Below are 26963 nucleotides of genomic sequence, written 5' to 3'. Positions count from 1 at the left end.
TGAAGGCTGAAATACTGGCATGAGTTAATTTTAATTATATTCTATACAAAACTCTGGGGGAAATGATCATAAAACATCTGAACAATGGAACTGTTTTAATATAAAACAAATATTCTCATTTCCCAGTACAGGAAACAGCTTAAACAAAGAGGCAAGTTTGGACTACAAACATGGCTGCCTCTGTGAACTGTTGTGGGCATTGGTCCCAGTCTGTGTCTGCAGCTCGTCACTGGTTTCCATGCCACCATGTTCCTCTGCCCCTCTCTCAGTCTGTCCCTCGGTGGTAGCCATGGCAGCATGGTGGCCTCCATCGGTCCCCACTTCGTCTCCTGGCTGAGTTTCTCCTATCTCCTGGTCTCCATCGGAGCCGTCCTCTTCCTCTGCCTCCTCTCCATTAGTCTGCAAGCGTTTGGAAATCCTCGTGAACCTGCTTCTCCTCCCGTTGCGCTCTCCTTCCTGCTCCTCAACCGCCAATGCTCCTGCAGCCTCATCGGCCTCCTCGTTCTCCTCTGTCCTCTCCTCTGCTCCTGTCCTGTCTCCCACTGTGGGACATTTGTGGTCTCTGTAGTAGCTCTGCCTGGTGAACCCCTTGTTACATGTAGAGCACCTGAACCTGTAGTTGTCTGTGTGGGACTGCTGATGCTCCAGCATGTGAGCCCTGCGGCTGAACGCCTTCTGACAGAACAGACACTTGTAGGGTTTGATACCTGGCAGAGAGGAGAGCTGGTTACAAAAAGAGCAAATGCCAAAAAAAATTCTAGAATATATGAGAAATTTACACAATCAACTTTTGACGACTTTAACACCAAGAATAAAGAGCACAGGTTTGAATTTAATGTAAATTTTCTCAGGGTGTCTGCACAACTATAAAGAGTCTTAAGTCTTAAATTCATCTATCTAAAATAAAGCCCTTAAAATGTCTTAAATTCATTTTTAAAAAGTAAGTTGGGCTTTAATATGGTCATTATGGATATCAATTTTATTTTAGAAAGTGCAAATTTCATCACCAAACTTCATCCAGCTAAGTAAATTCCATTCATAATGGTCTTAAAGCATTTTTAATTTGAGATGGTAAAACCTGTAGAAACCTGTAATTTTCTTATATTAAACAATATTAATATGAGGTCAAAAATGTATTTATATCTGCACTAATATTTGGTTTTATGTCATGCATTGGTGGACACACTTTCACTACTGTGGAACTAAATTTTCCATTTACTATTTTTGGTAACTTTGAAAAAGCTTAGTGAACTTAACTTCCTCTAAATACCATGCTGATGGTTTAGTGCTTTAGGGTTACTAGGGTAGCTAATTTTCTAATTAGTGGTTCCAACCATTGATGGTTCCACCACAGCCACACAACAAGCTTCATGTTTGATCATTACAAAATATATGGACTCAACACTTCGAGCTTGATTGAATTTTGAACCCCAGATGAGACATAGATGAGCTGTTTGACCACAAAGACTAAAGCAACGTCTGGAAAGCAATCAGTTCCTGATAAATGGACTCGACCCAATGTGGTAAGAAGAGTGATCAGATATCCTAGCAGAATTGTGCCAGAAGCTTGTGTATGTAAACTAGGAAGATCTTCAGACAGATGGACCGTCGTTTTCTCACCAGAATGTGACAGGATGTGGGCTTTCAGTTTGTCTGGTCTGTTGAATTCTTTGGTGCAGCCCACATGTGTCCTGAAAAAGGAAATAAGGGAGAATAGATGCAAAAATGTGTAAAAACATTAAAGTATTTGAGCTATAATTACATAGTTCGGGTCAGGGGAAGAAGTTTGGAACTTTTTTACTCGTCCTCCTTCAGGAGCCTCACCTGAAGGGACACTTGTATTTCTTAAAAGGCTCGTGGATCAGCATGTGTCTCTTCACTTTGTCCTTTCTGTTGAACGTCGCCTCACAGAGGGAACACTTGTACGGTTTCTCACCTGGAAACGGAATAAAACTCATCTTTTGTTGGATTCAAGGTTCACACAAGTTCCCTGACTTAACACTACAAACTGAAACTGCACATTTTAGATCTGAGTTGGAAAAAACCTTCGTTAAATTTCAGACCTGAGTGAATGCGAGTGTGCAGCTTGAGGTAGTGCTCAGTCTTGAAGGCCTTCTTGCAGATCTGACACTTAAATCTTCCTCCAACGCCATGAGTGGGCAAGTGGCGCCGGAAGTATCTCTCACATGGGAAGACCTGATGATGAACAGAGAGACGGCAAGCAGATCAGAGCTTATCCAGACATTTCCAGCTAAAAGTGAGAGACTTTGGTGTTAAAAGATCAAGAGTAGCTTTAATCACTATAGCAACACCTAGTGACATAATAAGGAACTCAAGACTCAGAATGAAATGGTGTTTAAAAAACTTTGCTGCTCCTGATTTTCTCTCTTGTCCAAACTATTGTATCACTCTGAGCCTTAGATATGTGCGGCATGATGGCGTACCTTCTGACAGTGAGGGCAAGGGAAGCTGTGGGAGGCGGTCAGCAGGTGTTGCTCCAGAGCTTCCTGGGTTGAATATCTGCTCTGACATTTCACACACCTGCAGTGACACACAGAGACACTCTAGTAAAAACTAAACACTGCATGTAAAGGAAATGCTTTGGGAGTTTTCTGTTGTATTTGGACTAAAGAAAAAAGTCGGAGGGGAATTTTTAAATATAGTAGAAAACTAGATATAGATAGATACACAGACATTTCTTCTACATGTTTACTGAAGCTGATGTGTCAGAAGGAACATCCTGCAGGAGGAGTGGCTGTCTTGACCTGAACACGCTCGTCTCCTTGCGGGTGTTCTGCTGTGGGCAGAAGCAGTGGGAGTACTGGTGGACTCCCAGCTCAAACAGGGAGGGGAAGACCTTGCTGCAGAGGTGGCAGCGGTACGTCAGCTGCTCCTGGTGCGTCCGGATGTGTTCCAGGAAGTGGTCAAGCTTCTGGAAGGTCTGGGAGCAGCTCTTCAACACACACTTATACACCTGCAGGGAAACACACAGCAAGCAGTAAGAGCGGCTGCATGTCTGACACAACTTTAGTCCCAATCTTCTCAATCCCCATTACTTATGTGTACTGGAACTTGTACAAAAGATTAAAAAGCAAACTAAATTTCTTCACTTTTAACTCAATTTCTATACTTTTTAATGTGATCTTGAATGAGATTTCTTCAGGCTTCAGCTGCTTAGAACAGAAAAACAAAACATTTTTCTCTGCTTGTTTCGCCCCAAACCTCTGAACAAGGAATGGATTTTAACTTTGTTCCCTCATTACTGAACCTCCCTCAGCATAGATATAGCCATATTTGGTAACCATGGAAATGTCAGACTCTCGGCTAGAAGCTGCAGATCAGACCTTAGTGACCAGGAACACTTAATCAAAAAGACATTGTAGGGAACTCTGATGGTGCCAAAAATGTACAGATTTTGGTAGTTTTAATTTTTTTCAATAAAATGTACCTAAATTTGTTGTAATTGTTTTTTGTTTTACACTGGATTTCCAAAATATAGACTTAAATTAGAGTCAAATATAAAATGTTCTTATTGCTTTGTTATAATTCAATAAAAATAAAATCAAAAACAAGCCATTTTACACATGTAAAATTAATTGACCTATATCATTTGCTTACATTTTTTTAAATAATGAGGGTCCATCTGAAAATATTGTATGAGTTTATGGGATAGGAGTTCATAAGTTTCTTACTTCTTCCTACTCCTTTTCGAGCATGTTAAGATTATTGTACAAAAATATGTGTCTTTTGCATTCCTTGTTCATGTGTGTGATTTTATACTTCTATCAAAACACAGAAATAACCAGTCTTGTAGAAGGTGCCAACCTGTGCCAAAGATAAACACCGAGGGATTTTATTTCCCAAAACCTCTTTACATTTGCTGTAATTATCCCCAGATGCATCAGACTCTACACAGGTAATGTGGATCTACAGTTTACAAAGGTTTGTAGCCTTATTCATGATATTTCCAAAAGGTTTATATAATTTGACGGGGGACAAAAAAAATAAATAAATTATTTTCTCCTGCCTCACCTGCTCGCCTTTATGCTGGGTCAGGTGAGACTTTAGTTGGAAGTAGGTCTTGAACTTGCAGGTGCAGAACTGGCACTGGTAGGAACTGTCTATCACAACAATCTGCTTGGTTTGAGCGCCGCCCTGCTGGTTCTGGTCGGACATTGAGCGAGTGTGACTATCCTGGGCGTCTTCCCCTCGGCTGGCTGTCAGACCGGGTTCAGCCTCTGTCGCTGCCTCCTCCCCTGGTTCCTCTGTAAACAGGAAGTGAGCTCACTGTACAGGTTGTGAATCTGGAGTTAGTTTTGTTGTCCTGAAATTGAAGCTCACCCGTTTGGACCGGCTCTGGTTCTGCTTGAATCTGGTCTCGGTCCGTGTTGCCTTGTTTCTGCCGCTCCGCCATCCGTTCTTCCTCAATGAATGAAACGGGAACCACCTTCACAGTAATTGGCAGCCGGGACACGGTGTTTGCCACGCTCATCGGCCACACCTGGACAGTCAGGACAGCAGGGGGCGCTCGTTCATACAGATGTGAATCTCTGTGTTTTGTGATTTGAGTTGATTCCAATTTTTAGGGTTCAGATACAATATTTAATTCAGAAACCAGTTTTTCTTTTCAAACGGTCAAGAGTTCAAATTATGTGACTGACAAGAGGAAACAAATACAACATTTATTCAAAACAATTCTATTATGATCTTAACTGCCTGGCTTTAAATACAAAAATATAAAAAAATGAATAAAAAACAATTTTACAAAACATTAAGCAGACTCAAATCGATTTGACCATTTTGAACTGAATTCCAGGCCGAAGAACTGTGATTCCCATGTAGAATCGTTTTTTTTCTCTGCACATTTATGTATTTACTTCAACCATCTTAAAATTCACCTCTAGAAAAACAAAAACAGACAGTCCACCTTGTGAGTCTGCATGTGTTTCTTCACATTGGACTTCTGGGCGAAGGCCCGCCCACAGACAATGCACTGGAACGGTTTCTCTCCTGTGTGGCTGCAGGCAGAAAACAGACCAATTGGTCTCCATCGACACTGGAGTCAGTTGGTGGGTGAAGTCCACGTTATGCTGCTCACCTTCTGATGTGCTGCTGGAGGTCAAAGTTTTTGGAGAAAAACTTATCGCAGAAATTACACTTCAGCTTCGGACCTTTTCCCTTCAGGTGATCTGCTGAGGAGAGAAACCTAGAACTAGAATTATAGACTTTACTGTCATTTAAAATCTACATTTTGAGCAAAATGTTGTTGCAAGGCTCCAATAATGATAAAATAAATAATTAATAATAAAATGTATGAATCTAAAATAGACAATAAATATATATATGTATATATCATAATCAGCATCATAGTCCAGACTTTTTCAACTTGATTGGCACTTCTGCTTTGCATCAATACCTTGAATGGTTGATTGTTTATTCCTGTAATATTTTAGGCAGATTGTGATTTATCTGTAACTTGTACACATATTGGAACTGAATATTTAGTATTCAGTTTCTTTTTACAAAATGTTCATGTGATTTTTTTTATCTGTGGAAAAAGGCAAAAGTTAGGGGGACTTAACTTTTGCCTTTTCCAAACCTGTCGTAATAATTTATCTCAGTAAGCAATAAATCAATGAATTGCTTAATAAATTAAGCTCTTGATCATTTCCATTCTGATTAATATTTTATTAAGTGTAATTTTGTTAATAGAGACTTCATAATCTATTTTCTTCATGGTTTTGGTTGTTTGCGGGGTTTTTTGGTAGTTGTGATTTAATTTTAATAATTAAAATGTCTTCCAGTTCATTAGTCTTTGAGAGGGAAAACTTACATTATTATGCCATTAACAATATATTACTTAAAAATTATCTGAAAACAAAAATATAATTTATTACAATAAGTTCTGGGACAATTTAGAATTAGATAAGTATACATTTGTATGGTGACCGGCCTAATCTAGTCTTACACTTTTGACTGAACACTTTTGACACTTTTGACTTGTAGCTGTCCATGTTTCCTTTCATTGGTGGGTTTACTGGTATATTTTGAGCCACTGTCATGTTACAGAGCATTTTAGAGGATTTAAGTTGTGGGTTAAACTATAGCCCTGCAACCCAATTTGGCCCGCAGCACAATTATATTTGGCCCAAGCTGTATCTCCAGCTGTCTGCCAGAGGCGGCCCCACTAACACTACAAACCCTTGAATGTTTTATAACCTAACATGTGAAGTCGACACCTCCGGTCTGATCCTGAACAGAAAGCTGGCCAGAGTTGATGTGAAGATTTAATTTCCTCTTGTGAACAATGAAGTGTTAAATAATAATAATAATAATAATAATAATAATAATAATAATAATAATAATAATAATAATAATAATAATAATAATAATAATAATTTTTACTTTATTCATCCCAGCAGGGAAATTATTTCGCAGTTACAGCACACGACAGGAGCTGTGTCTGCAGGCAGCCAGCTGAGCCGGCGCCATTAAAAGAGGGAAATCAGCTGAAAACAAATAAATCAATGATTTGCAAAAACTCTAGAAAACCAGGCATCGTTTCCTTCACTTCACAGCTAAACACAAACATTACTGCAGCTGTGGCTACAACCACAGCTGCATTCACACGCATTCACACATCATCGACATGTGAGTGTGTGTGAATGTGTGTGAATATGAGTGACTGATTTCATTATAACGTGTCTTTAAAAACACTCTGGTGGTTGGAAAACCAGTAAAATCACAGTAACATACATTCACAGTCAATCAAAGTCTTCAATTGATGCCTGCTAAAACAAACAGTGCTCCATATTGTAGCAACTAGTTACATTTACTCAATTACATTTACTTGAGTAATTTTTTGAAATGTTTGGAAACAATTTACATCTAGTAGTATTTTTACTCTGCTGTACTTTATACTCTTTACTAATTTTCTTATAAAATATCTGTGCTCTTAATTGGGTAAGATGTCTGGATTCTCTACCACTGTAAGGAACATCACAAAAATTAAGAACAAACTCCTTTTAAATAAACATTCACCACACACACCTGCAGTTTTTCCATCAGTTTTATATTGACATAAACTGATCTGGAAAACAGTTTATTTTAATTATGTTATTTATATAAATTATTTTCATTTTGATTCTTAAAATACCAAAATTACCACATAACTTTATATTTTGGTCCATCTTCTGATGTAGTTCTTAATTATTAATTGATGTTCTGATCAGTTACTCTGTACTTCAGTAAATTTTTCAAAAAATACTTTTTTTCACTTGGAAAAAAAGTGAAAAAATTTCTTGGATTGTTACTTGTTACTTTTAATTGAGTAAAAATATGTTGAAGTAGTGACACTCTTACTTGAGTCCACATTTTGGTTACTCTCCCCATCTTTGCATACATAAAGTAGTTGTTAAGTGGCAAAATGTGACTCTAGTAAGCCATCACCTGCTGCTCCGTCCGTTGTCTTCTTGCTGCTCCGGGGCTGTTTGGGTATGATGACCTTTTCGAAGTCACTCAGCTCCGCCATGCTGCCCATGTGGCTGCAGCTCTTTGCTTTGCTGCCCTGCTTCCCAGGGCTGTAGACGGGACTGCTGCTGAACGACTGGCCCTCCACGCACTGGCCGGGCACCCAGTGAGAAGGAAACAAGTAAGAAACACGGGAACTGGAACTGGATGGTGTATGAGATATTGAGAACCGCAGCAGGAATCAGAGAGGTGGAGGAACTCACCTGAACAGGGTGGAAAGCTGGCAGGCCTAACGTATGGATCTCTGCTGCACCGCCAGCACCAGCAGCTGCTGCGGCAGCAGCAGGGCCTGCCATGTGGGGCATCGTGCTGTACACCTGCACCACCGAGTTGCTGTGGCTCACTGGCACCTGGGAGGAGAGGGGCTGCTGGGTGGGCTGCCCAGCTGGCAGAGCGGGGGGCGGTGCCTGGCTGGAGGGCAGAGGGTGGGAAGCCTGCTGCTGATGCTGCTGCTGCTGATGATGGTGGTGGTGGTGGTGGTGATGGTGCTGAAGATACGATACCCCCGCTGTGTGCATGCTCAGGTTGCTCTGCAATAACAGCAAAACATCTGAAGAATGTGTTTCAGTTGGAGCAAAGCAGCGGCCGCTCCTGGATGTACCTGTATGGGCGTCTGCATGGCGGCCATGGGCTGGTCGATGGAGGTGAAGGCGGAGATGGCCGACATGAGGACATCGTCGCTGACCAGCACGTTGCCTTGCACCAGAGTGTGAGTCAGAGGAGATGGAGGGACTGTTATATAGGTGGATACCTGATGGCCGAGCAGGATAGAAGGAATTTAAACAACTACAGATAGCCTTTAGTAGTTTTTTAGCATTTTGTTGCAGATTTGATAATTAGTGTATCCAAATACCATTAGCTTCTCGGCTAGCATTAGCTAAGAACCATTTCCTTTTTGTGCCATTAAATATGTAGAGAAACACCAACTTTAAAACTTCTGGGTTTCTTCTCATTTTTATTCTCTGTTCAATAATTATTACCTTCGTTTAGCATAAATGCTACATCAGACCTTCTGATTTCATACTAGCTTGATAAATTTGACTGGCAGACGATCAGAAAGATGAACATGGCAAATAACATTACAATAAATTACTTTAACTTATATTTTGCAGTTATGATTGAAAAGCAGATTAGATTTTAATATTAAAGAAATATTAACATTTTCTGATTAAAAATGTATTAGACTCAACTTTTTAACTTGACATTTTTTTATATCTGCCATTTTTCCGAGGGCACTACTTAATACTTTAAAAACCACTGGGCCAGATTACTGCACTGATGTATTAGTCACATCAAATATGAATCGGTCTCAAATCTATTAATAAATGAGTCTGAAAGAATCCAAATTTGGAGCTAATATATATTTAAGTAATAATAAATAATATCTATTTTTTCCAAGTATCTTTATTTTTAAAACAGCAATAACAAGAGAATTGTTCCTCTCCACTGTCAACACATACTTGCTCAGGAGAAGGGATTGCTGCAAGCAAAGTGAGTAGGCAATCAGATTTGAGGCATTCGTATGCTCTGCAATCTCTTAGTTTCCACTGATATTCCTTAACAAAAAGGAAACGGGCCTACAGCATCACAGATCCTTTTCTCACATACTTATTTATATTAAGTAGAACTCAGCTGGAATGTCTGTTGCCACAAAGCTCAGTATTGATCACAACTGACCAAAACACATCGTTCCAGTTACAGTACACCCCGCTCTGTCCTCACCTGTCTGTTGGCGGCAGTTTGCGGTACGGAGCCGATTGACGGGACAGGAGCGTAGGCGTTGGTGGAGGCCAGGGACACGGTGGACAGGGAGGGGGCGCCAGACTGGCACTGCTCCCTCTTGTGCGTCATGAAGCCAGGCAGAGAGTTGAACTGTTTCTTACACTTCCCACACAGGAACACGTCTTCGTCATCTGCAGGATGATTAAAAACAACCAGTCCAGTTATTATTAGTGGGAAAAAATTCCTGCTTGATGGATGACTGCAGATGAAAACGAGAGCAAACAGAATATTTCATACAAACTGGTTCATCACTCCAAGCAGTGAATTCCTGCATGTGTTCTCCTGATCTAATGGGACATTTGTAGTAACTCCTTCCTGAGCTCCATGCAACAAGCAGTTAATTAATCACCCAATGATTTCCATTCTGATGATTTATATTTTTTGAAGGGCAAATTTGTTTACAGACACTTCACAATTCACTTTATTTATGGTTTCTGTTGTGTTATTTTTATCTATATTTTATTGATTGATTTTGTTTGTTGTGCTTTATTTTGGATATTTAAAATATCTCCCTGTATGGAATGTTATTTACAAAATTTAAGTTTATTAGTCTTTAAAATGGCAAAATTGCATTACTATGCCATTATCAATATATTTCTCCCAAACTATCTTTCTTAAAAGAAAATAACATAATCTGCAGAGGTAGGGGAAAAATCATTTACAAAGGTATTTTCCAGAATTTTTTTACAACATTTTTTAACATTTAGATACAGATTGTCCATTTAAGTTTAATTGTCTTTTTTACACACAGTGCTCAACCTCCCTTCCAATTCCACTCTTCTGTTTTTTTGCATCTGTATAATCTTCAATCAGTTAAAATTTAGAAAACATGGTAAATGTGGGCAGGACTTTGTATAATCAATTATATTAATGTTTGTAAAAGTATCCAAATTAAACCCAGTCCAGCTTTGAATTCAATTCAAAACATACAAATAAAAAGATTTGGAGGCCACAAAGCTGTGAAATTGCCTTTTTGTGTTTACATTTTAAAATTTTCTGACCAAAACTCAAGTTTTCTTGAAACTAAAAATTAAGGTCATCATCCAAATAATGCAAGAGCTCACATAAGAAGAAATTTAGATTTTTTTTTTTTTTCTGGCTTAGAAAAAAATGGAATAAGAAATAAAGTTTCTAAAGTTTGTGTGTATTTTTCCCCATATTAAACTGTAATTTTTCCATATTATTCCAGACTGTGCAGGAACCCTGTGAGTGATCTCACGTACCCATGGGCTGGATGGCCGGCGTCGCAGAGACATTTTGGCTGTTTGGGTCAGGAACTCCACCTTGACCATCCAGCAGTGACTGGACTGCCAGCACAGTCTGGTTGTCCATTCCTGAGGAAGATATAGATGGAGATCAGGTCACTGTGACAAAAGTAGTTCTTTTCATAATATGATGTGCATTCTGACATATCGAGCAGTAGTTTTGATCCTCTACTTACTAATCAGGCAATTCTGAAAGCAGTTGGTTGCACATTTTATTTAGGGGTATCTGAGTAAAGGCAGTCAGAATACAAATGTACACCATATTTTTCAGAGTTTTTTTTTCTTATTATTATTATTGTTATTATTCTTAAGAAATAAAATAAAAAAACAGTGTATCATTTTCCATAACACTTCAGTTACATTTATGCACTACTTTTTCCATCACATAAAATCACTACAAAATATATTAAAGTTTTTGGTTATGATGTGGAAAAAATGTGAACAGGTTCTAGAGTTAAAAATGATTTAGTTGTGCAAAGAAAACATCATTTCTGCAAAATGTTCAGCTTTCTATGTGTTTACGTCTCCAACCACTGAGGTTTTGTACTCTGAGTACAAGTTGTACATGGGTTCAATGTTAATATGAAATCCTAAACACATCAGGCCTAAAATCGAAGCTTGAAACAACTTAGTAGACTTGTGACAGCGTGTTGCAGTTTAAAAGGACAGCGAGAGAAACGAATATCGCCTCAAACTGCGCACCCACAATAGGACGTCTGATAGAAAACGGCTGGAATAAAAACGGGAAAATATTTCATATCTCCTTGGTTGTTTACATTTACACTTTCAGAGTTTTTCCTGTTCTCTACAATAATAAACGTCTAACTGAGATTCAGACATGTTTTTCTGATTTCCATAAAAACCACAAAATATATTTATCAAAAATATCCTCAAATGCGCCACTGTGTTTATGGTTATACAACAATAAAATGAATATTACTACCTTCGAGCACCTCAAATATTGCCTGCGCCATCTTGAAGCTCTCCTTTTGTGTAATAGACGCTCTACTAGCAATGCCTGCTGCTTGGTGTAAATACACAAAAATTAAGAAAACGTGAGAAAAGCATTTTAGACATGAAGGCTTGACGGAAAATTCAAGTATAGCTAACTTATTGGGGGTAGGTTTTACTTAAGTTACAAAGTGTAATAGCTAATAATAAATATGTATTAAGTACCTGTATAAAAAATAACTTGAAAATAATGAGAGGTGCTGGATTTTTAAGCTCAGTCTCAGCCATAATAGCAAATTTGGTATGTGAAGGTTGGTATAAGTTACAGAAGTAGCACATTAACTGAAATTTTGTGTAATTAGCCATTTTATTGAATAAATGTTGATTGAGAATGATTTTCTTCGCTGAACATGAACGCATCTTCCAATCGAAGAATCTGTGCTCGTGCACGTGACAGGCAGCTGTTCTCGCCAATCAGAGCCCACCAGCCTCCCGTCGCGGAAAACGCACCTCTTTGACCAATGGGGTTCGGTCTTTCTCTCCACGTGCAGGTTTCGCGGCAAAAAAGATTTCGCGCGAAAACCGACCAACAGCTTGTTTGGATGTCGATCAGCTGGGACAATAACAACAAAAACGGCAGAAAACTGGGTCGCGAGGACACTTTTACAGATCGGCCGCGCCCAGTGGTAAGCGACCCGAGGACCTCAGCCTGCCGGTGTGATAAATGAACGTAGATTTAGGCTCTTTCATTTCGCGTTATTTTTGCATGTTTTGACGAACTGCTTCCTGCGTGCCCCAACAAAACGAGGGGAATGAAGATATACGGCTAAAGCTAACATGCTAACTCACCCTATACATCTATACGCAACTTAAATCTTGTACTTTCATCAAGACAGACGCCTGGTTTCACAAATATACAGACAGAGATGATTTCGGCGCGTGGCAATGCGTTTTGGTCTGTAGATATTTTATGCTGATAAGCTAACTTCTGTAGGCTGCACTAAAGTTTCTTTAGCTAAATATACGAGCTCTGATTTCAAAGTAAAATGAAATGATGCCAATATAAGGTGGTTAATAGCTAGCCTAACTGCTGCCCGGGTCATTTAGTGAACTTGTGCGAGTCTTTGTTGTTGAGCTATAAGTTAGCTTGTTAGCAGGGCATCACAGTGGCCAGGCCGCGGCCGAACTCTGCTGACAGGAGGCTCGAAAACAAAAGATCCGCTCGCTCCTGAACCAGTTCATTCATAACCAGCGTTCATTACCTCCACCATAACATTTTAAAAATCTTTTTAATAACATTTCTGCCTTTGAGTCCGTAGGCGTGGTGCGGATTATGCAATTGAGCAACGATTCTCAGTTGCCAATTTTCCTGTTTGGCAGAACATCCTGTTTTTCAATTTAACCTCTCATCTACATTTGATTGATCAAATCAGTATTTCTAATACAGATTTAAGTGACTAGGTCAACAACTTAAAGAAAAAAGGAGCTTTGCTTTTGAGGAAATGCTCTAACTCCTTTTAACAACACACAGCCCTGAAAAGATTGCCCATTTTGCACCACAAAATTCACAGGACACTGCAAATGCCAGTAGGTGTTGGTCCTCTTTCACAGCACGGCATCGCAGCGCGCCCAGAGTCCAGTGAGGACCACCATGTCAGAAACTCTGATAACAGGGCAGACGTCGGAGGATCTGCTGGCGGATTTTGAGACGCTGCTGAACTCTGGGACCATAGATCTGGGTGAGGAGCACCAGATAGTGATCATCACCAGCCCCGGCAACGAGGGGCTCCACCCGGCTGTCGCCCCGACCAGCACAGGGGAGATTCTGCTCTTTGCCACGCCGCAGGGCCCTGCTGATGTAGGGATCCAGGACAAGAGGCGGCCGGTTCTGGGGAGACCTCCGGTGAGAAGAATGAGGGATGGGGAGATAAGATGAGGGGAGGGCGGGGTGAGAGAGAGAGAGTGAAAGAGCAACAAGGGAAGTGGTTAAACGAGGGCTTTCAGATGTTCTGCAGTGCAGCAGAGCTCTTCCTAAACCTCAGCATCTGTTGCTTGAAGGCATTTTGTTTTGCACATCTGCATTCTCCCATGATGCATCACCTCTACATTATCTAATACATTGTAATAAACCTCCGTTGTAACATGTTCTCTCCTCCACCTGCCTGTGGTCAGGTAAAGAGGAAGTTGGATCTCGACAGCGACCATCAGTATGTCAGCACCACACGACCAGCCACAGGCCAAGTCCCGCCCTCCACACCTGCTCCTCCTAGAGGTAGATGCATTTAAAAAAAAACAACTCACAGCATTCATCAATGCGAGTGCTTCCAACACACACACACACACACACACACACACACACACACACACACACACACACACACGCACACACACACGTATATGTCAACCTTTGTTATTCTTTTAAGAGCAGCTGCTGCTTTATTTGAAACGTCCTCCATTGTTTTCTGTCAGGTTCAGTAGTTAAAGGTACTAATGGCGGCTTTTCTCTGCATTCAGGTCACATCCAGTGACAAGTTTTCACACCGCTCACCCTCAAACTTCTATTCACACTGCAACTATAAACTACAACACCTTGTATCAAGGTTTTATATGATTGACATAAAAATATGATATGGGGAATAAAAATGTGTTAACCCCCCTTTACTCAAAAAGCACAACACAAGCATTTGCTTTCTAAGTAGTAAGTTATGCCTGATTGTGTGCAATTTATTTGATCTTTGTTCATTGAGATGCAAGATCTCATTTACAAGAAAGAAATGTTTTTATGAAAATAAACAAAATTACAAACACAATACAAGTAGTTAAGAACTATGTCTCAGTTAAATAAAAACAAGTGCAAATTTCAAAAAAAGTTTCCTCTTTTTGTATTAGAACAGATCAGAGTAAGAGAATGCTTTAGTACAACTTCAGACTGCACTAACGAAATACTGAAAGTATAAATTTGTCTGTTCTGTGAAGGCCTCAGAGGTTTGTTAGAGAACAAATAGCATCACCAAAACAAGAAACAAGCTTTAAGTAATAACAGACTTTTGCTGGGGAATAAATTGTCTTAGAACTTTTTGTGATAAATGGTAATATTGTTATGAGATCATTTTCAAGCAATATAACAATAATGGCATAATAATGTAAGTTTGCCCTCGCAGAGATCAATAAACTTTAAATTCTAACAAACACTGGAACTGGAAGAAATTTTAAATATCTAAAATTAATCATTCAAATGGAAATTACTGAACTCAGTTTAATTTATTCTGTGATTTATTGATTTATTGCTTATTGCGACAGACCTAATAAAAACACAAATCCACTAAACCACTGTTCAGTCCGTCATCCTGACATGGAAATATGGAGTAAGGCAACCCTGTCAGGACATGACTTCTGTTCGGACGTGAGAATCTGCCGACAGGAATGCAGTTTAGTGAAGCTATTCACAAATCTGACTGTTATAAATGGGCAGGAAAGAAGATATTTTTGAAAGAATGTCCTAAGAAATCCTTTTTGTAATTTGCTACAAGACAGGTAGGGAAGATGGCAAACATATAATTGGAACTTTTTTAATGTTATGCATGGTGATGAAAGAACACTGCACACATGTTGAATCACTGTGGTGGCTGCATCATATGCTTTTCTACCGTGGAAACAGGAAGGTGGTCAGAGTCGATGAAGGACAGAAAACGGGGACGTCAATTCAGTTGAAATAACTTTATTTGTCCCCGAGGGGCAATTTCAAGTCACGAGTCGTACAGACAGACTGAAAAGTCATAACGGGCAACAGAATTCATAAAATGCACACATGCTAAACAGACAGGAAAAAGTGCAGTGTAATTTGTGACTGTGTACAGTGTGTAGTAATTCTGTAGCCAGTCAGATTAAAGCTTATTTACATGATAGAATGGTCAAGTCAAAGCCCAGACCTACATAACTGAAAACAAAAACGGCTAAATTAAGATCATTAGGGAATGGGATTTAAACAAATGGTTCAAACATTTTCAGTACTCTGGTAATTGTTGGGTTACAATGGATAACAAATATGATTTTATATGAAATTTGACTTTCACGAAAGGAAAAAAAAAACCCATAAATGGACTTAATGAGTAACACACAGAATTAAACAGAGAGAGCAATCACAGCCCGGTATGATCAGAACATTGCTTAGTGAAAGATCATTCAAATATAACCTAAACTGAGACAGACTGGATCAAGAGGGCAGCCTTACCTGCAAATAAAACGGTAGTTATAGTTTTTCAGTTTGTAGATTAAACAGCTCTTGGTGTTTTCTGTTGATATTGTAGTGTATGCAGACGACTCATATACAGCAGGTCACCTGGAACAAGCTGCTACTAGGTTTTTGGAAACAAATAAGACAACTTTGGCTTCAATCATCATATCTCAAAATGAAAACCGATTAGACATCGCAATGGATTTTACAACTTAAGTACAACCAAAGGAGTTTCCCAATTTTTCATGATAAAAATCTAAAACTCAAGACTGTGGAGGAGACTAAATATTTAGGCATAGTTTATGAGTCCAACATCATTGAATCATAAATTATTCCATGTAAATCTTTTAGACAAGTCAGAAAAATAGATTAGCGCTTGTTAATGTTAAATTTTTTAATAATTTGAAGTATGTTTTTTTTTTTTTTAGATTTTGTAAAAGCTTAGTTATTACCTTTTGATCTGTGTCGAAAACATATTGACATATTGTCCACTTACCCATATAACACACTAGTTGAAGTTGGAGGATGATGGTGCAGCATGTTTTTTAATGACTTACCACATGAACAAACTTCTTCATATGTGATTTTTAAATTGTGTTTCTTATTTAAAGGAAACGGTGCAATTGGGAAATTGTTCTCTTTTTTTACATTAGCAGAATACTAATGTCAAAAAACATTAGTAAAATAGCTGCGTATACTAGCAGAATACACTCTTAGGGTGTCTTTCAACAACGGCTCCTACTTCTCTGACTTACCAGTAGACCTTTTTCAGTTCAGCTATTTGCAGTTTTAAGGTCATTTGTTTATTTCTAATCTGCCATTTCCTTCATGCCAAACAGGATGAGTCTACAATCCCTCAGTCAGAAGAAGTGAGACACTCTTCCTCTGTTTCCTCAGTGTGCACTGTTGGCCTGCGAGGCTGGATCTCAGTACCATCCTGACCTTTACTCCAGCACCATGTCAGGAGTGGAAAACAGATGTGCTGATCAGATTGTCTGGTTTTGTGTTAGAGCTGCAGTGAAGCGACATTGTTCCTGCACAACGCAGCCAAAGAGGAACCTGTTTCAGTTAAACCCAAAGGCCGACGTAGAAAGAAGCTCCTGTTGTTTTATCTTGTTTCACTTTGTCCCAGCCGCCTGCATTTCACTTCCTGTCTCTGCTGGAGAAGAATATCCAGACATCATCATGCTGCTTCTTCCATTTGTTTTGTCCCCTGAACAGTTTTATTTATTTTATTTTTTTCTTCTTTGTTTTTGCAGTACTGTTTTCATTCTTAGATGATGACCTGAGCAGTGCTCCTTCAGATATCTGCTTTAACTCCTCTGCTCTTTTTTAGGCTGCTCCAAAAGCAGGAAGTTGAGTACAGTAGAGGGAATTCTGGGTAAATACAATCAAAACAAACACGTCAGTCTAGCTAGTCAGTCTTTAGCCAAAGACAAAAGAGAAATCCAGCAACAGCTAAAATTTTACATCATTCCATTGTTTTTTACATTTTGTAATGAAGGAAGTTGTTCTCACTTTTTTCTTTGGAGGTTTTTATGTTGTTTCCTTCAGTGATTCTTGGTGCAGCGCTCCCACAGGACAGAGGAGGAACAGGTTTTCAAACACTTTGGTTTATTTGATACAGCAGATAAACACAGCAGCTGAAAATGGAACAAATGTTATAATTTTGGTTCCAAATCAAACCGAGTCTTCTGGACTATCAGATGTGAAAACATCCTTAATGTTCATCTTGCTGTTTAATCACTAATGTTTCCTCAGAGGCCTTCACAGAACAACTGGATTTACACTGAGATGAAATGACTCACGAATAGGATGTTATTGGTAATTACATGACTTCTGTAGGCAATCCGTTCCGCTGGATTTTATTAGTGGTGTCAGAACAATGGAGGTAAAATTTCCTTCCACATCATAGTTGTGTCCTACTTTGTGTTTAATAATTAAACAAACAGGCGAATGTTTGAAGTTGTAATGTAACAGATGAAATGGGGTGGAATATTTCGGAAGAGGATTTTGCAAAATGTTGAACTCGAGAGCAGGAGCCCTAAAATGGAGGTTCAGTTTGCAGAACATTTAATAAACCAGGAGCCTCTGTTAATCCTGAGCATCCTCTTCATGACACTTCCCTCTTCATAGAAAAGTCAGAGGCTTCTTCAAATTCTCTATAACACAGACTGCTACAGGAGATCCTTCCTGCCCACAACACTATCAGAGTCTTAAATTAATATGAGTTGCTGCAACGTTTAATTTGGGATTAATTTTTTTGGGGATGTTTTTTGAAAGAATTTGAATTCTACAGGAAATGTAAACCTAGATCTTCTTTTTTTTCTGCAAAGTTCCTCGAAGCTCGACGGAGAAGTCCCGATACGACACGTCCCTAAACCTGACCACCAAGCGCTTCCTGAACCTGCTGTCGCAGTCGGCCGACGGCGTGGTGGACCTGAACTGGGCCTCCCAGGTCCTGGATGTCCAGAAGAGACGCATCTATGACATCACTAACGTCCTGGAGGGAATCCAGCTCATCTCCAAGAAGTCCAAGAACAACATCCAGTGGCTGTGAGTGTGGGAGCAAACCAGACTGCCGGAGTAACTTCTGAATTTTAACCCAACTGTTGTTCCGCAGTGGCAACCGTATGGATGCCAGCCTGGTGTCCCGGCACAAGGAGCTGCAGAGGGAGGTGTGTGATCTGACTGAGGCCGAGGAGCAGCTGGACGAACTCATCTCTAAATGCACCCTGCAACTGCGGCTGCTCACAGAGGAACCACAGAACAAGAAATATCCTTTTACTGCTTCTAGTGAATGCTGTCTCAGTGACCAGGTTTGATTCATCAGTTGGTTGGACAACTGTACACCTGCAGAAATATTCATACTTAGGCCTGTCACAACAACACATTTAGCTGGACAATAGATAGTTCCAGAAATTATTGAGATAAATAATAATATTGTTGTTTTGAGACGATTTTCAACTAATTGTGATAAAGGCATCTCTTGAAAGACAAAGCATGCATAATGATAAACAGTAACACATGCTTTTTTTCTTTTGAGATTTCTGTATGGTTTGCTTATACAGTTCATGTTAACTTGAATGACCAATATGGAGTTCTTCTTTTGCACTGTGACAACACAGGAGGGCATTTTATTTGCATAAGGTAGAAGAAGGAACTTGGAAACGTAATTTTCAATTTAAATACTGTTAAAATCCTGTCTTTATTATGGTTGTATGCAGCAATTTCAACATTTTTTGCACAACCATGTGGTGCTAAAGATAAAGCTTTAGTCATTTTAGTCACTGCAACAATCAGAAAACAAAATTGTAAAGTACGTCAACCTGCAAACAGAAGTGTTAGCTCTTTAACAGCTGCGTCCAGCAGGCTGGGCTACGTGCGCTGTCAGGACCTGCGGCAGTCATTCGACTCCCCAGACCAGCTAGTCATGGTGGTCAGAGCTCCTCCAGAGACCCAGATGCAAGTCACAGAGCCCAGCGAGGTGAGGGCAGAGGAAACCCGCCTCAGTAGCTGCGTTTCCATTTACCCTACAAGTCCACAGTTTGACATTTTGAACATAAATTTGCTTAATTTAGCGCCAATTTAAAAAACAAAAAATACTCTTTGCCGATCAAAAGCTTCACAAGTGGTGTGAACAAACTTCTTCACGTGTGAGTTGTAATTTTGTTTCGTATTTAGTAGAAACACAGCAATTGCAAAATTGTTTTTTTTTTTTCCAACATTAGTGGAATATTGACAAAGTTTGGACATGTTTGTAATGGAGCTGCAGTGTGTGAGTTCCTCCTGACTGAGCGACGCTCCTTCATGTCGTCCGTCTCTCTCAGGGCTACCAGGTGTCGCTCAGGAGCACGCAGGGTCCCATAGACGTCTTCCTTTGTCCAGAGGACAGCTCTGGCGTGTGCAGCCCCGTGACAGGAGGCAGCCCGTCTCAAAGCACCTCTGACCCCTCCCACGCCCCACTCCCCACCCCACCCGCCGAGCCACCGCCACCTTCGGCCCGTAGCGGAGCAGCAGCGCTGGACGATGGCGTGTCTTCTCCAGCGTCCACCTTGTCCACGGTAACGGCGGCCTCCCAGCAGGAGGCTTCGCCGCTGGTGCTGGGTGGGGATGCAGGTGAGAGTTCACTCTCAGGCGTTTCTTACACACAAAAAGATAAAGACCGACAGCAAAGTCAACATGGCTGATCTCAGGAGAGGAAACTGTATAAGAGTGACGAGAACTAAAACCACAAGTACCATATCTTCCAGAAGGAAGTACCGTATAGTAATAGTGAATAACAGTAATAAAGTCACTGTTATTTTGTTTTGCTGTTTTTCTTTTTTGTCACATTTTTTGACTTGTGAGATTTATACTGCAGAGCGACTTATTGTCAGGGAAATACAGTAGTAAAGAGAAGGATGAAAAAATTCAACTGAGCTCTATAATAGTATAAAAATTTGAAATTGACATGAAGCCAACCCAAAAGTGGAATAAATCAAAACTACAGGATCTAGCTGGAAAGGCTGAGAAGTACCCATTTGGATTTATTCATTTTCCCCACTTATATAATAAGAATACCAAGTCTAGAAATCCGTTTCATTAGATAACAATGATATACAACAATGTTACTGACTGTGCTGTCTGTGTTTTTCCAGAAAACAACGACCAAAAACAATCAAATCAGATTAAGATGAGCAGCGATTTGTGCTTTACAAGCGGAAAAAGCCACATGTACTGCAGAGTTTACCCAGAGAGTCGGGTGTTTGGTTAGCTGAGTAGCAGCACACACAGAGGGTCACTGCGGGGCGAGGCGGGGCGAATGAACGGTGTGTGAGAATACGAACATACCATAACCAGATGACCACGCTTTACGGTTCCTTTCAACTACATTTGTTTTTGTTCAAACTGAATGCATATTTAAGTTAACATCAGATCCTGTTCATTTTTCATGTCTCTTTCAGGTTGTAATGGCAGAAGTAAATCATCATGTCCTCTACAATGGAAATGCTGTAAAATTGAAAATTAAAAAACAAAAATAAAATTATAAGGTGTTCCAAATAGATCAGAAACCACATATAAAAAGAGCATGGAAGACCCTGTTTTTCTTTGGGTTTAGCTATTGTCTGCTGAAATGTTGCTCCAGTAATTAACTAAATAAGTGTAAAGCAACAAAGTTGAGCCACATTGACAGACAGGTTAAATTGCAGTACTTACATTGCACGTCTGACGGGATTTTTTTTTTTTTTTTGACATGTTTAGTTATCTCAGAAGTTGATCAATCTCTCAGCAGGAACGACCGGTTTCACAACAGTGCTTAAACATAACTCTAACATCTTTAGTGGTTGGCTGCGTTCCCGTGCCATTGTCTTTTTTCTTTTTTTTTTTCACACTTCTTGCTTTCGTCAACAGAATCTCTCCTGGGGGGAGACCTGTTCTCCAGCCTGGGGGACATCGACCACTTCGACCTGTCACCTCTCTCGTCCTCGGACCTCCTGAATGGAGAAGGCCTTCCTCTCCCGTTGGACAGTTTCATCAACCTGTCCCCTCCCTACAGACACGACTACCATTTTGGACTGGAGGACCATGAAGGAATCAGCGAACTGTTTGACTGTGACTTTGACGATTTGTCGCACGTTTTGGGCGACGGGTAGATGGAGAAAAAGACGACTTGAATCGTTCACAATGTAGGACTTTACCTTTCCGCTGAAGGAGAGCTGTGAACCAATATTTCACAGTCCAATCTTAGTTTTCCTTCCCTTTGGGCTCTGGGAAATTGCCTAGTTATGAAATCTCAAATTTGTCCTTAATTGTATATACCAATGTGAGCAAATCTCTGTGGCTATTTTTTAAAATTTTGACCAGGATTTCAGCTTTAGTATGGCTATTTAAATTATTTATATAAGTTTATTTTGATATTTTGTACCACGTTGTTGATTTTGGATGAATTATCCAAGTAGACATTGGGCAGAGGGGGATTGGAGTTTGCATGTGCAGCAACATGGCGTCTAGGATTGGTTTCTCTGAACACTGATTCCAGATGTCAAGAGGAGTTTTGATCGTCAAGGGAGGATTGACGGCCTGCTATTAGAAAGCATCCCGGAGGTTTTCAGAATGAAAATCAGCAGAAAAGCACAAGGTAATTCCAACATTGGAAGATTCTCCAATCACTGGAATTCTTCAAAACCAGATCATGTCGTGTCTATAAGGAGATGTTTTCAAAGCCAGAGCCCTGATGGGATTTTTATCCACTTTTAATGAAGTATTCTTCTCTGATTACATTGTAAGAATCATCTTTCTTAGAATTTACCAGTTCTGAGGACTTCTCTAGAGGAGAAACAGTGTCGGTGTGTGGGGAAACCAAGCAGTGACAGATGAGGATTCATTTCTGAGCATCCTGATAAAAAGAGGTTCAAAAAGACCCAAAACAAACCCATCCTTTATTCTTGTGGCATAATCTCAAAACTGAAAATTTTAGAAAAACAAGATCTTTATTTTGTTAAGAAATAATTGCATTCTAGTCATTAAGAAGTCTGAATTTCAGCATGGCGACAGCCATCCACTGCATTAGCTCTGACAAATATTTTAAGCTTTACTTTCCATAAACCCAGGTCCCTCTTGAAAATGAGATCTAGATCTCAACGGGGTTTACCTGATTAAATAAAGGAATGATACATAAAAATAATAAATAAACACCACTTTAAATTTCTTCATTACATCATTACAGTCTCTACATATAACATTGATTAAGATGCATTCTTCCACCTGTGTTCTGTAAACATCTTTCCATCACATCTCACTACTGTAGATGTGAGGAGCGGCCATATTGAAATGCAAAGTCCGCCTTATAAGTTGTAACTAGAGGCAGTCGGAGTTGCTCAGTTTCCCCAGTGTGAAATCCAACTTCAGAGGGCAATCAGCTGGTTTTTCTGACTGAGAAGACAGAATTTTCCAGTTTTGTGTGCGTCTGTATTAGCATTAGCCCACGGCTTTTCTAACAGATTGAGGTCTGGCCATTGAAAAGGCTCATATTGTGTCTGGTGAACCATTCCCATGTTGATTGGACCTGATGTTTGGGGTTATTATCAGATTCTGACTGATTTTCAGTTCACTGAAAATCTGATCTTTTTTTATTCTTAATACTCTGTTTTATACTCTAACTACGTATGTCCATACTGTCAGGCCCACAGCGTCACAGACTCTACTAGACTTTTCTTTCTTGTGGAAAAGCTCCATCTCTTGCACCTTTGAGATCATATGCTGGTGTACTGTAGATTCCCAGTCATCACTGACATGGCAGAAGGCGACTGGTCTTCTTCTGCTGTTTCACCTCTCATTGATAAAGCTTCATTGAAAAAGCTTCTGAACATTGTTGGTAGTAGCTGTCGTCAGAACTCTCACAACAATATGGTTGTTAAGGTTGTAGATGTGGCAATTAGGACACGAATCACTAGCTACATTTCCATTTACCATGTTGCACAATTTGACATTTAGAAAATAAATGTGCAATTTCCAATCTTGAAAAAACTTGGGTTTTTTTCAAATGTTTTGGTGCTAGGATGGCGCTAGGGTTTTTGGCCGTATAAAAATTGGTTTAATTTGCAAAACTGCAACAGAAACACAACTTTGGCCTCACACCATCCACGACCGGATGCTGCCACTGGCGCAAACCACGAAGAAGAAGGAAGCAGTTGGAGGATGATGGCGCATGAATTATTGTTCACGAGTGATTTTTAATTCCATTTCTTATTTAAAGAAAACACTGCAATTGCAAAATTGTATTTTGTAGACTTCAGTGGAATACCAACAAACTTTTACTCACTTTAAAATGGAAATGCAGCTACTGGTGCTTCCCCTCCACCCAGCTAAATGTTTGGATCGTTGTTGCTTTTGAGATGATGATCTCATTTTATGATTTCTAAATGTATTTACGCCTTGTGATCAACTGTTTACCAACATACTGATATTATTCTTGTGTTGCACTTCAGGAGGTAGCAACAAACAACACAATAAACTGTAAGCGGTAGAATGCTATGCTGGGGTCAGTGTTGACGTTTTGTATCAGGTCAAAAGTGAAACCGGCCCAACCCAATGAAGATCGTTGAGCAGCATATGATGACATGCTGATGATGGTGTTCAGCACCTTTTCTTGCATTTAAAGCACTGTGTACATTTTAACAGTCTGTTTGAAGAAAGAGAGGAGAAACCCCCGTAGAGATGTGACGCACACCAATCAGACGAACCCTGAAGGCTAACACCGCCTCTTTGGCTCAGTAATCCCAGCGGCATGCTATTAAAGCACACACAGGCTTGTTTGTGATCTCTGCAGGTTGACTGAATGTGAAATGACAACAAGTTGCTCAGAGTTGCTCGTTTATTGAACTATGATCTGAAAGGGGTTTCAGTCTCATCAGACCAAACCAAATGTTTCCAGATTAAATTCAAGTAGAATTTTAGCAAACTTCATATCTCTTGTCATAGTAGGACATTTCTCCCAAACAGCTGGTTAAATGGCGTATAATGGTTGTTATGGCGACTGGTGACTCCAAGATGACACATTTTGCCCCTGTTTTCTGAACAGTGAGCTTTGGAGATATTTCTGCCCTTTTGGACCATCCTTCTCACTGTGGGGCATACTAGTGTCAAAACATAATGGGAATGTATGAATTGAAAACAATTGTGCTTCTATAGATTATGTTAAAACAGCTACTTTTCCCTCTACATAATAAATTCTCGAAAGTTAAAGGTAGGGTTCTTAATTTTTTTAGATGAGATTATGCTGCTGCAAATAAAGATTTAAGTAAGGTTTATTTATTTTTCTTTCTTTTTTTACCAGCGATGCCAAGAAGTTTGTTTGCATGTCTGCAGACTGCTGCGGCTTTGAGTAGCAGTTAATCCTGATCAGACTTACTTAGTCCTCACGGCATTCAGCCACAGTCTCAGGTGTTTGGAGCAGAGTGAAGTCTTAACTCAAACATGTGAACAGGTGTGTTTCAAGAAGGGTTTTGTGTAGGTTCTGGTGTGTTTTATTTTCCTTTACATGTTTAGCAGAAGATTCAGATGTTAGATGTTCACCTGCTGGAAGACATGGAGCTTTAATCTCCATCTCAAAGCTTACACAGTGGACTGTGGATCACTCTGCATTGCTGCAGGTGTTAGGAAAGATTAGGTAGAAGTTTTAGATTTGGGGAAAAAGGAAAGCAGAAACGAGGACGTCTTGTTTTTCAATGCACTTCAGATCGGCTCAGTATTGATCATGCCTTAAATCAGTTACCTATCAGGTAGAAGGGAGTCAGTCGTCTTCATCTTGACTGAAACCCTTCATTCATGTTTTTTTTCCGCTTCAATTGCATCAACCTGCATCTTCATATTTGATTACAAAGCTTGGAGGAACTGTCCGCTTTCAGGTTAGATCAGCAATAAGGCATTTCCTCGATATATCAGATGTTTCTCATGCAATGTTGTACATGCAAAATCTTTGTCTTAAGTTATGTAAGCTAACCATTTTATTTGAACTTTTTGCTTTCGTAAGCATTGGACTTTGATGTGTGTGGGTGTTTGTGTTTATATTTATTTTTTGTTCTGGAAAAGGGTTTAGGAGGGATTAAGGTACAGGTAAATAGAGACTTTATTTCAAATATTTTCCCCCAATTGTGACATTTTTGTAAATCTCCACCTTGTTTTGTGCATATTTATAACTGAATGTTTTTCCCCGTCCTATTTAAATGATATACTGTATTTCTCCACATTTACCCACCTCCTCTGAGTGCCATTTGATTATTTAATGACTCCTAAACAAGGTAAAAATGACTTTAGAAAGATGGAAAGTTATATTTTCTTTATCGATAGACTTTTATTACTTCATGTTTGAATTGTAAAATTGGTTTGAAACAAAAATATTTGTCATAAGTAGAATTTCTAATCTGAAATTAGCCATTTTTTCAGTTTCATGCTTCAAACTCCTTTTAAAGTGTAAAATCTTCATAACTAATCTCATATTTTATCTTGAAATCCAGTTTGTAACATGGAACTATTAGGAATTTGTTTGCTTGGCCTTAAACTCTGAGCGGCAGCTGAACTGTAGAGTTGGCGGCGCCACCCTCTGTGTGACTCGTGTTTTTCTCAGCAGGACATAGGCAGTGCCTTGGTGAGGTAAAGTGGTGATTGTTGTGTGTTTGTGTTGTGGTGAAAGAACGTGTGGTGTGCAGGTGGTGTTGGATAAAGTTTGCACCTTTTAAACTTTTTCAAAAATTAATTGTGTTGCAGTTGTAGAAATCAGTGGCTTGCATAATGTGAAAGCGATTATAAATGGCTTTTTAAAAAAAAAAATGGGTCAGGGATGTGACAGATTATTCGGGGAATAGGACATTCAATCCGATTTTTATAACACTATGCTAAAATTTTATTTTTTATTTTTTGGCAAAGTCAGTTTGGGATACAAATGAGGACAAAAGAAGAACTATTATTATTTCAGTGCTATGCTAATAAATATTGCTGTGTGCTATGTTATGGGAACCAGACTCACGCAACAGTGTACTCATTGTTGCATTTGTGTGCGCGTGCGTGTGTGTTGGTGCGTGTGTGTGTGTGTGTGTGTGTGCACGTGTGGGTGTGTGTGTGTGTGTTTCCAGAATTACAGATTAGTTTCAGTGCCCTTTTGTATCAAATTCTCCATGTCAATGTTTTTGACACAAATAAAAGTTGACTATTTTGATCTGACCTGTTTGCACCATCTCTTATGTGCATTTCACACTTCTTCTCAGTTTGCATTCATTTATTATTTATTAGCAGCTGGAAATATTGTAATGAAACAAATAAACTTCATTTTCAAAATGAAAATTGCTTAGAAATTTTAAATATTTGTAAATTCAGGAGCAATCTTGTTGGGAAAATAATGAGAAACTCAAAACTTGTTAAATCAGAAACGTTCTGTTATAACGAGGTGAATTATTCATCTTGTTATAATGAGATCTAAAAATATGTTTTTCTCATAAATGACGATGTTAAAAGGCATAAAGTGACTCACTATAACTCCTTTTTTCACATTGTTTCTTCTAGATGACTTCTCAAAATCCCAAGCAGTGTTACTATTTTTCTGTTACTTTTCTTATTTAAAACAGTATATTTATTTATATTTATACTTTTTAAAAAATCAGTCAAAACCAGTTTGTCCTTTTGTTGCTTAAACTAGATACTGCTCCTATCAAATTCAGTAAGTT

At 39.3% G+C, this 26963-nt stretch overlaps 2 protein-coding genes across 4 annotated transcripts; one reads left to right on the top strand and one right to left on the bottom strand.

Annotated features, from left to right (window-relative positions):
* Positions 1 to 78: 78 nt before the first annotated feature.
* znf341 (zinc finger protein 341) lies at positions 79 to 11567 on the bottom strand. 2 transcript variants are annotated; one of them, XM_023339002.1, is made up of 16 exons: positions 11521 to 11567; positions 10536 to 10646; positions 9253 to 9443; positions 8132 to 8281; positions 7734 to 8060; positions 7450 to 7621; positions 5099 to 5192; positions 4928 to 5018; positions 4342 to 4501; positions 4033 to 4265; positions 2766 to 2974; positions 2445 to 2541; positions 2064 to 2196; positions 1825 to 1936; positions 1621 to 1691; positions 79 to 707 (listed from the first exon to the last, which is right to left on the bottom strand). In XM_023339002.1, the coding sequence occupies exons 1-16, from the start codon at positions 11549 to 11551 to the stop codon at positions 163 to 165; spliced, it is 2727 nt and encodes a 908-aa protein (XP_023194770.1). In that variant the 5' UTR covers positions 11552 to 11567; the 3' UTR covers positions 79 to 162. The 2 variants fall into 2 exon arrangements, with proteins under 2 accessions (XP_023194770.1, XP_023194821.1); XM_023339053.1 differs by having other exon boundaries at positions 5099 to 5189.
* A 540-nt stretch (positions 11568 to 12107) lies between these two features.
* On the top strand, positions 12108 to 26463 carry e2f1 (E2F transcription factor 1). 2 transcript variants are annotated; one of them, XM_014471961.2, is made up of 8 exons: positions 12108 to 12214; positions 13140 to 13431; positions 13701 to 13800; positions 18099 to 18318; positions 18386 to 18538; positions 19135 to 19249; positions 19593 to 19881; positions 21157 to 26463. In XM_014471961.2, the coding sequence occupies exons 2-8, from the start codon at positions 13180 to 13182 to the stop codon at positions 21396 to 21398; spliced, it is 1371 nt and encodes a 456-aa protein (XP_014327447.1). In that variant the 5' UTR covers positions 12108 to 12214; positions 13140 to 13179; the 3' UTR covers positions 21399 to 26463. The 2 variants fall into 2 exon arrangements, with proteins under 2 accessions (XP_014327447.1, XP_023193310.1); XM_023337542.1 differs by having other exon boundaries at positions 13100 to 13431.
* Positions 26464 to 26963: the final 500 nt, after the last annotated feature.

This window comes from Xiphophorus maculatus, chromosome 1 (genome assembly GCF_002775205.1).
Source record: "Xiphophorus maculatus strain JP 163 A chromosome 1, X_maculatus-5.0-male, whole genome shotgun sequence".
NCBI lineage: Eukaryota > Metazoa > Chordata > Actinopteri > Cyprinodontiformes > Poeciliidae > Xiphophorus > Xiphophorus maculatus.
The sequence above is the reverse complement of the archived record's forward strand: the minus strand, read 5'-3'. Positions and strand labels throughout refer to the sequence as shown.